We start from the raw sequence: 11289 nt of genomic DNA on the forward strand, positions 1-11289 counted from the left end.
CAAGATGAAACTTCAAACAGGAAAAGAACAGGATTTTTGATGCTGTGTTTACTAACGTCTCCTTATATGGCTGTGAATATGCTGTGAACGACCTTATGCACTCTGCCGTTCATCCAAGATGTCTGCAGCATTGTGGCGTATTTGTAGGCATATCATTGGAAGATTGGCCATAAGAGACTACATTTGCCAGGGGGCCGTCCGGTGTCCTTTGTTTAAATCGGTGCGTAATTCCCAGTGGCAACCATTGTACCTTATGTTACAGAAGGAGACTCATACTTCCAGGAACGATACATCATTGAAGAGATATGTGAAAAACACCTTGAGGATTGGTTCTAAACAATGTTTGCCATGTTTCAGTCGATATTATGGAGGTAATTTGGAAAAAAGTTTGACGTTTGGATAACTGAATTTTCTGTTTCTTTTGGTAGCCAAACGTGACGCACCAAACGGACCGATTTCTCCTGCACAAAACTCTTTCAGGAAAAACTGAACATTTGCTATCTAACTGAGAGTCTCCTCATTGAAAACATCCGAAGTTCTTCAAAGGTAAATGATTTATTGAATGTTTTTGCTGGTTTTTGTGAAAATGTGGTCTGCTAATGCTAATGCTAAATGCTAATGCTAAATACTAATGCTAAATGCTAAATGCTAGTTTGCTATGGTAGAGAAGCATATTTTTGAAAATCTGAGATGACAGTGTTGTTAACAAAAGGTTAAGCTTGAGAGCAAATAGATTAACCTCTTGATCTTAGCCATCCCAGGTCCGGGATCGTGAATCTCCCTCAGGCTCATTACCATAACACAACGTTAACGATTTCTAAAATTCGCAAATGAAATGAAATAAATATGCCTGCTCTCAAGCTTAGCCTTTTCTTAACAACACTGTCATCTCAGATTTTCAAAATATGCTTTTGAACCATAGAAAATCAATCATTTGTGTAAGAGTATTGATAGCTAGCATACCATTTAGCGTAGCATTTAGCACGCAACATTTTCACAAAAATCAGAAAAGCAATCAAATAAAATAATTTACCTTTGAAGAACTTTGAATGTTTTCAATGAGGAGACTCTCAGTTACATAGCAGATGTCCAGTTTTTCCTGAAAGATTCTTTGTGTAGGACAAATCGCTCCGTTTTGTACATCACATTTGGCTACCGAAACTAACTGAAAATTCAGTCACCAAAACGTCAAACTTTTTTCCAAATTAACTCCATAATATCGACCGAAACATGGCAAACGTTGTTTGAATCAATCCTCAAGGTGCTTTTTCACATATCTCTTCATTGATATGCTGTTCATGGAAGCATGCTTTCGTCTCAGAATCCCATGGAAAAATACCAGCAGCTGAGTTTTGCGCACCAATTTCCACGCAGGACACCGTGCGGACACTTGGCAAATGTAGTCTCTTATGGTCAATCTTCCAATGATATGCCTACAAATACATCACAATGCTGCAGACACCTTGGGGAAACGATAGAAAGGGCAGGCTCATTCCTGTCGCATTCACAGCCATATAAGGAGATAATGAAAAACAGAGCCTCAGAAATCCTGCTCATTTCCTGGTTGCAGTTTCATCTTTGTTTTGCCTGAAGCTTCTGTTCTAGGGCACTCACAGTGAATATCTTTGCAGTTATGGAAACGTCAGAGTGTTTTCTTTCCAAAGCTATTAATTCCATGCATAGTCGAGCATCTTTTTGTGACAAAATATTGCGCTTAATACGGGCACGTTTTTTTATCCAATAATGACACAGCGCCCCCCTAGGATGAACTGGTTAATTTAATTTCATTTGCGATTTTCATGAATAGTTAATGTTGCGTTATGGTAATGAGCTTGAGGCTGTAGTCACGATACCGGATCCGGGATGGCTCGACGCAAGAAGTTTAATGAACTACTAAAATAGTGATTTTGTCAGACAGCATAGACAGCAGCTCTACACGTTTTTGACTGACTGATCCATTCATCCTTCCATCCCTCCTCAGCTTTCCTCTCCTCTGAAGAGGGTGGAGCTCAGTCAGAGAGCTATTGAGGGACTGGTTAGGAAGAACACTTCTACAGCCAGAGAGGTGAGAGGTCACACATGGTTTAGATGGTAAATATTTATGTCCCCTTAGCAGTTCATCACGTCATCAAAAGGTAATATGTTCCATCTATGTTTATTTACATTAGTGCAAATTGTCCACTGATATTGAAACACTTATCTCCCTCACTAGCTTTAAGCACCAACTGTCAGAGCATCTTACAGATTACTGCACCTGTACATAGCCCACCTATAATTTAGCCCAAACAACTACCTCTTTCCCAACTGTATTTAATTAATTAATTAATTTAGCTCCTTTGCACCCCATTATTTTTATTTCTACTTTGCACATTCTTCCATTGCAAAACTACCATTCCAGTGTTTTACTTGCTATATTGTATTTACTTTGCCACCATGGCCTTTTTTGCCTTTACCTCCCTTCTCAACTCATTTGCTCACATTGTATATAGACTTGTTTATACTGTATTATTGACTGTATGTTTGTTTTACTCCATGTGTAACTCTGTGTCGTTGTATCTGTCGAACTGCTTTGCTTTATCTTGGCCATGTCGCAATTGTAAATGAGAACTTGTTCTCAACTTGCCTACCTGGTTAAATAAAGGTGAAAAAAAAAATTTGGTGTAATTTCTCACCCCTTTTGGCTGTATGAAAGTAAACTTATTCTCAGGCACACACATTTGTTATTTGATTGTTCTTTGATATAATTTGTGTAAAATGTCCTTTTCCCTACTAAATCACCACATCTCTTTACATTGTTTATGCATATTCAGTGACCTGACTGTGTCCAGACTATGTCAAAGGCCCATCCTGGTAGATCTGAACCTAATGCAGTTTGGAGTGATGACAGACGTCACATTTAGGTGCCAGGTGTAACTGAGGCCATAGATGCTCCATATCCATTACTTTGAGTGTTTCATATAATATGACTGAATGTGTTTATTTCTGTGTTGCAGGGGCAGTCAATAAATGGAAGGGCAAGGCCACAGAACATGACATAAGCAGTGCTGTGGGAGACCACCTCAAGCCCCTGGTAGAGCCGGCTTTTAAGTAGTTTATCCTTTGACATACTGATCTTCATACTAAGAGGGACCAAGAGTCTTTCGATTGGTCGGTCATTGGGTTCATATATATATATGCATCACTAACTTAAAGCATCAGCTGTCAGAGCAGCTTACCGATCATTGCACCTGTATACACCCCATCTGTAAATAGCCACACCCAACTACCTCATCCCTGGATTGTTATTTATTATTGCTCCTTTGCAATCCAGTATCTCGACTTGCACATTCATCACTTCAGTGTTTAATTGCTAAATTGTAATTATTTCTCCACCATGGCCTATTTATTGACTTACCTCATTACTCCATTTGCACACACTGTATATAGATATTTCTGTTGTGTTAATGACTGTACTTTTGTTTATCCCATGTGTAACTCTGTGTTGTTTTTTGTGTCACACTGCTTTGCTTTATCTTGGCCAGGTCACAGTTGTAAATTAGAACTTGTTCTCAACTGGCCACCTGGTGAAATAAAAATAACATTTTGTTGTTGGAATCAAACCAAGCTTTATTTATACAGCACATTTCAGACATGGATGCAACACAATGGCTTCACAGGAAAAAAACAAATAAAAGACAATGAAAATAAACAAATATTTAGTACACAACAAACAGAAGACTAATGAGCACCCTAAGGAAATTCCACTGATTACAATATTAATCGGATGCAATATCCAACCCAAAATATAAGCTTGTTTTTTTAGGAGGGGTTCTGAAAGAGACTGAGGGTGTCCACTGAAAATTGACTAGTAACAACAACTGGGAGCTAAAAGACACTCAACATGAGACCCACTAAATCTGCCCAATAAGAGACAAACAAAAGAAAAACCCACAACAAACTTAAAGACAGGAAGTAAACCAGAAAGGTGGAGCAACGAAAGGTGTTGACTCTCCACATATCAAGACAACTGGAGCACTGGGCCAGACACTCTTAAATAGACTAACGAGGTGAAACCAATCTGTGCGTCCTACGTTCCATTTCTCATTATAATCTATTACAATTCTTCACCAATATAAACATGGCATCTACTGGCTGTCAACAATTGAAGACAGGAAAAAAATATTTCTAAATAATAATATACAATAGCATTATTTTTTTCAAAAATTTCTCTATAGAATCCAAAAACGCACTAGCTTTCTAGTCCACTTTTTATTTAACTAGGCAAGTCAGTTAAAAATGTGTTCTTATTTTCAATGACGGCCTGGAAACAGTGGGTAAACTGCCTTGTTCTACAACATATTTTTACCTTGTCAGCTCGGGGATTCGATCCAGCAACCTTTCGGGGACTGGCCCAACGGTCTAACCACTCGGCTACTGAAAGTACGTTGAAATTAGGTTGTTTTGAAAATAATTTTAAAAATACATATTTTCAATTACAACCGAACAAATTTTGGGCATCGTCTTATTTTCAATTACATTTTGCTAGGTGGGATAGCCCCAATGTCAAAACACAGTTTTAAAATGTCTAAATCAATAACCAATATGCAGGAACAGTTTGTGATATATTGAAAACCTAAACATAAAATGTGCTATGTACACAAACATCTGCCACAATATTCATATTACTTGTATTTGTTAAACAAGCTCCTTATAAACTGCACAAGCATCAGAAACGCTATTATTTTGACAAGTAGTAAAAAAATTCCTGATACCAATTAGGTGGGAATTCAGGTTGTAGGTGCTGTTGAAACTAACACAACTAAAAATATATTTTACCTCACTGGTTAGAGGACAACATGCAGAAGACAGTCAGCTACATTTTGGAGTGATGCATTTAAATTTAGGGGTCACTAAACAAAGGAACGCAACACTTATTTGTCATCACTCATCAATATCATGTTGAAATCAATTGTGCGAGAGGAGGGAGATGAGGTTGCACGTCCTGTTAAAACTAACAGCTCAAAAAACACACGGAATCTGGGAATAATGTGTACATCACTGGTTAGAGAACAACTTGTAGAAAACATCTAGCTACATTTTGAAGTGTTGCATTTTCATTCAAGTGGGTCACGAACGTGGTAAGTGTAACAATTCTTTTTTTGTGAATCACTTTTTGTTAAATCAGATAAATAGATTTTCCCCCTGAGGCAAATATCCATATCATGCTGAAATCAATAGAACAGGTGACAAACGATTAGGCTTCTACATTGTGACATTATCAAAATACTCCTACTACAATGTTAAAACATTCTACATTGTGACATACATTTTTTGATATCATGAAACAACTCCTTCATGTATGTACTTTCTGATATTTGATCAGCGATCTTTTATCAGATTATGTCTGGTCACAGCTATGAGCTTTCACTCCTGTTTGTGTTCTCTGGTGTTGTACCAGGCTGTTTGACTGAGTAAAACTCTTCCCACATTGATTACAGCTATAAGATTTCTATTCTTTGTGTTTTCTCTGGTGTACAGTCAGCTGCCCAGATGTAACAAAACTCTTCCCACATTGACCACAGCTATACGGTTTCTCTCCTGTGTGTGTTCTCTGGTGTATAGTCAGACTGCTAGATGTAACAAAACTCTTCCCACATTGACCACAGCTATAAGGTTTATCTCCTGTGTGTGTTCTCTCGTGTGATATAAGGTTGGTTGACTGAGTAAAACTCTTCCCACATTGATCACATCTATAAGGTTTATCTCCTGTGTGTGTTCTTCGGTGTACCTTCAGATGGCTAGATTTACCAAAACTCTTCCCACATTGATCACAGCTATAGGGTTTCTCTCCTGTGTGTCTTCTCTGGTGCACTGTCAGATCGCCAGAATGACCAAAACTCTTCCCACATTGACGACAGAAAAAATGTTTATCTCCTGTGTGTGTTCTCTGGTGTGATGTCAGGCTGGTTGACTGAGAAAAACTCTTCCCACATTGAGTACAGCTAAAAGGTTTCTCTCCTGTGTGGATTCTCTGATGAATTTTAATGCCTGTTGATGAGGTGAATCTCTTCCCACAGTCAGAGCAGCAGTGAATTCTCTTCCCTGTGAGTCTCTGCTGGTGTTTCCTGAGGAGTTCTGATGTGGAGAGACTCTTCTCTGCCTTGTCAGCATCATGATGTTGTTGAGGCTCCCCAGAAGATCCATGATAGCCCCGTCTCTCTCCTGTGTGAACGACAAAGTCAGACAGATGGTTAAAGCCCCACAACAGCGGAAATCCACTGTAAAAGGTGATGCCAACAGCGTAGCTATGATGTTGGACAAAAATTGATATCTGTAATGAATGTTAAAATTATTTGACAATTGTCTTAAAATGAGCAAGAAGTCATATTTTGTCTTGTTTTCACATTAGTAGTAAAATTGATGAATGTAGGAAAGAAATAAGTTATTAAAGTTGTAGAAACCCCAAGCAGTGTGCCAGACAACTTTTGGTTTCCAATATTGGCCCATTTCTGTGTTTAATAAAATTGTAGTACGTGGGCGATGCACACAATCTGGTTGTAGAAACTCCTCCCTGCTAATGAGGAAACCGCTAGTTATGGACGTAGTATATCTGCCTGGAGCAAAAATGGTGAGCAAAGATTTTAGTTTTTCACAATGTATTCTGAATGGGAATGGGGGAAATCTCAGGGGAGTAAACTCCATTTCTAGGTTGCTTATTGCACACTTTTCTTTCTTTTTTTTATTTTACCTTTATTTAACCAGGCAAGTCAGTTAAGAACAAATTCTTATTTTCAATGACAGCCTAGGATCGGTGGGTTAACTGCCTTGTTCAATGGCAGAATGACAGATTTTTACCTTGTCAGCTCGGGGATTTGTTTTTGCAACCTTCCGGTTACGAGTCCAACGCTCTAACCACCTGCCTTACATTGCACTCCACGAGGAGCCTGCGTGGCCGGCTGACTACCTGTTACGCGAGGGCAGCAAGAAGCCAAGGTAAGTTGCTAGCTAGCATTAAACTTATCTTATAAAAAACAATTAATATTAACATAATCACTAGTTAACTACACATGGTTGATGATATTACTAGTTTATCTAGCGTGTCCTGCGTTGCATATAATCGATGCGGTGCCTGTTAATTTCTCATCGAATCACAGCCTACTTCGACAAACCGGTGATGATTTAACAAGCGCATTTGCGAAAAAAGCACTGTACACCAATGTACCTAACCATAAACATCAGTGCCTTTCTTTAAAATCAATACACAAGTATATATTTTTAAACCTGCATATTTAGTTAATATTGCCAGCTAACATGAATTTCTTATAACTAGTGAAATTGTGTCATTACTCTTGCGTTCCGTGCCAGCAGTCAGGGTATATGCAGCAGTTTGGGCCGCCTGGCTCATTGCGAACTGTGTGAAGTCCATTTATTCCTAACAAAGGCCGTAATTACTTTGCCAGAATTGTACATAATTATGACATAACATTGAAGGTTGTACAATGTAACAGCAATATTTAGACTTAGGGATGCCATCCGTTAGATAAAATACAGAACGGTTCCGTATTTCACTGAAAGAATAAATGTTTTTTTTTTTTTAAATGATCGTTTCCGGATTCAACCATTTTAATGACCAAAGGCTCGTATTTATCTGTGTTATTATGTTATAATTAAGTCTATGATTTGATAGAGCAGTCTGGCTGAGCGGTGGTAGGCACCAGCAGGCTCGTAAGCATTCAATCAAACAGCACTTTCGTGCATTTGCCAGTAGCTCTTCTCAATTCTTCAAGCATTTAGCTGTTTATGACTTCAAGCCTATCAACTCTCGAGATTGTGCTGGTGTAATCGATGTGAAAAAAGGCTAGCTAGTTAGCGGGGTGCGCGCTAATAGTGTTTCAAACGGCACTCGCTCTGAGGCTTGGAGTAGTTGTTCCCCTTGCTCTGCATGGGTAATGCGGCTTCGAGGGTGGCTGTTGTTGACGTGTTCCTGATTCGAGCCCAGATAGGGGCGAGGAGAGGGACGGAAGCTATACTGTTACACTGGCAATAATAAAGTGCCTATAAGAACATCCAATAGTCAAAGGTATATGAAATACAAATCGTATAGAGAGAAATAGTCCTATAAATACTATAACTACAACCTAAAACCTCTTACCTTGGAATATTAAAGTCTCATGTTAAAAGGAACCACCAGCTCTCTCACATGTTCTCATGTTCTGAGCAAGGAACTTAAACGTCAGATTTTTTACATGTTTACATATTGCACTTTTACTTCTCCAACACTTTGTTTTTGCATTATTTAAACCAAATTGAACATGTTTCATTATTTATTTGAGGCCAAATTGATTTTATTGATGTATTATATTAAGTTAAAATAAGTGTTAATTCAGTATTGTTGTAATTGTCATTATTACATTTAAGAATTTTCCGATTAATCGGTATGGGCATTTTTTGGTCCTCCAATAATCGATATTGGCATCGTCATTGAAAAATCATAATCGGTCGACCTCTAGAGCTTACCAAGATGACATTGTATGTTCCTGAGTGGCCTAGTTACAGTTTGGACTAAAATCGTCTTCAAAGTCTATGGCAAGACTTGAAAATGGCTTTCTAGCAATGATGAACAACCAACTTGACAGAACATGAAGGATTTAAAAAATAATAATTAACATTCACATGAAGATCAGTCGGCTATTGGATGACATCACGACTTCCCATCAAGCCAACTCTGTGAAGGCCTTACTATGACATCACTCACTCCTGCTAGTTTGCAGTTGTCTAAAAAAAAACACTAGTTTGCTCAAACATTTATTTATTTCCCTTTAGTGTGTTTATACTTTATTGTATTTATATATCACTTTTCAATAGGAAACGTTTTTTTTTAGATCACTGGAGGACGTCATGAAAAATTCCAACAGTACAAAAACATATTCAAGTGTAGAACGCCCTTTTAAAAATCACACATTAGTTCAACAACTGCAGAGTTTATGTCCCTGTTTTATAAGATAGATCTCACTGTATTTACTGGTGTTAATCAGATCAATGTCCCTGTTTTATTAGATAGTACTCACTGTATTTACTGGTGTTAATCAGTTTTCCAGTCTTCTCATCTTCGTCCTCCTCTAATGTGACAGTAATCTCCCCCTCTTCATCCTTCATTCCAAAAACGTCTTCATCTTCTTTCACTGTGACAGTAACCTCCTCCACTCCAAAAACTGCATATTCTTCCTCCTCTTTCACGCTGAAGGCGTCTTCATCTCCTTTCACTGTAACAGCCTCACCCTCTAAATGTTGTTGTATTGTAACAGCCTCCTCTTCCTCCTCCTCTTTCACGAGAGCTTCTTTCTCCATCCAGCAGACAGCCTCCTCTTTAGCAGGAGGAGAGTAACTTAGTGAGCTCATGGTCGGGGATAATAGCCAAATAGCATTAGCGACTAAACTACTGCTAACTAAACAAGCCAGCTAGTTGACTTTCAACGTAAATATTAAATTAAATAGGGTAGCAAGTTGTTTCCACATAAGTACGTTTAAATCATAGTGGCAAATAAAACACGAAATTGTCTAAAGAACTTGAATGTTCCGACTTTGTTGCCTAGCGAGCTACCGAGGTGGCTGCAGTTGTTGAAGAAGCGTTCCGTCCACTAGATTATACGTCACCCTAGAAACATCGCCTGAAAGACACATATCGCATCTGCTGTCTGGAGGGAGTAAACGCAGTTGAGGAGGGAAAACTTTTTTTCTTCTTCATTGAATTGTAATATTATAAAGAAGTTTAGGGAAACGTTTTTTTATTCTCCAATAAATAAGAATATTATATCAACACGTACAAAGAGCAACAAGTGTTGTTTGATTAGTTAAGATTTTTTTAATGAGAATTTAAAACAAACTCAACATCTACTCCACATCTGTATTCTTGATTCAGTCAAATAACTAGATATCAATATTATCACCTAGTTATTGATAACATTGATAAAGATTAGCAAAAATTACTGTATAAGATAAATAAGTAAACTTTACCCACTACTAGGATATTTTAGCCCAAAACCTGGTTACCTCTCTGCTAGGAGGCTGAAACTTGGCCATAAGTGGATCTTCCAGCAAGACATCAACATCCACAAAGAAATGGTTAATTGGGCACAAAATCAACATTTTCAACGGCCACCCCAGTCTTTGGACTTGAACTCCATTGATAATCTGTGGTTTGAATTGAACAGGGCAGTCTACAAACGCAGACAAAATAAATTAAGGACCTGGAGAGATTCTGTATGGAGTAATAGTCTAAGATCCCACCCAATGTGTTCTCTAATCTCATAAAACATTTCAGTGTCGTTTTCCTCCCAATGGGAGGGTGCTGGAGAATTGAAACATGGGTGTCAATAATTCAGACCCTTACCTTTTGAGAATTACATGTTAAACTAAATCTCTTTCTCTGAGCAATTGTATTAGCATAAAATAATATAATTTCCTTTTTTTGTTGGTGTAACAATCCATCATATATATGTATATAATGAACAGACTAGGTCCATACTGCTTCTACGTGGTGTAACAATACATCATATAAATGTATATAATGAACAGACTAGGTCTGGTGTGCGACTTTAAGGCAATGCTGCTAGTGTGACGTATATTCTAGTGGACGGAAACCTTCTTTCAACAGCAGGAACATGTAGTCAGCCACCTCGGTAGCTTGCTAGCCTAAAAATCGGAACCAATAAAGCTCTTTAGACTCTTTAGTGTATATTAGCCACTGTGTTTTAAACCCATTGCTGTTGTCTAGTTAGTTATCCGTTTTAATTTCATATTTACGGTGTTATTGATATTATTCAGCTAGCGGTTAAGTTAGCATTAGCCTAGCTAGCTAACATTCCCGAAGATGAGTTCACTAAGATACTCTCCTGTTAAAGAAGATGAGGTCTGCTGGACGGAGAAAGAGGAGGAGGAAGAGAAGGATGTTACAATACAAAAACAAGTAGAGTGTGAGGCTGTTACGGTGAAAAAAGAGAAAGACGTTTCAGTGAAAGAAGAGGTAGGCACGTTAAGAGTGAAGGAGGAGGCAGAGGAGAATGCAGTTTTTGGAGTGAAAGAGGAGGAAGGGGAGATGACTGCCACATCCAAAATGGAAGAAGAGGAGGAAACTGAATATCTGGGCCCGGTTTCTCAAATGCATCTTAAGGCGTCTGAGATTGTTTTGGGGAACCGGGACTCGATTAACACTAGTAAGAACTGTCATTAAAACAGAGGCACAAACTCTGCAGTTGAACTGATGTTTGGTTTTAAAGGGTAAATATGCAATAGCTACATTCCATATTTGGA

General features: G+C 38.2%; 1 protein-coding gene across 1 annotated transcript; it reads right to left on the minus strand.

Moving 5' to 3' along the window:
* Positions 1–3593: 3593 nt before the first annotated feature.
* On the minus strand, positions 3594–9634 carry LOC124015811 (zinc finger protein 239-like). The gene is made up of 2 exons (XM_046331297.1): positions 9048–9634; positions 3594–6201 (listed from the first exon to the last, which is right to left on the minus strand). The coding sequence occupies exons 1-2, from the start codon at positions 9376–9378 to the stop codon at positions 5489–5491; spliced, it is 1044 nt and encodes a 347-aa protein (XP_046187253.1). The 5' UTR covers positions 9379–9634; the 3' UTR covers positions 3594–5488.
* Between the last annotated feature and the right edge of the window lie 1655 nt (positions 9635–11289).

This window comes from Oncorhynchus gorbuscha, linkage group LG26 (genome assembly GCF_021184085.1).
Source record: "Oncorhynchus gorbuscha isolate QuinsamMale2020 ecotype Even-year linkage group LG26, OgorEven_v1.0, whole genome shotgun sequence".
In the NCBI taxonomy this organism is placed as follows: domain Eukaryota; kingdom Metazoa; phylum Chordata; class Actinopteri; order Salmoniformes; family Salmonidae; genus Oncorhynchus; species Oncorhynchus gorbuscha.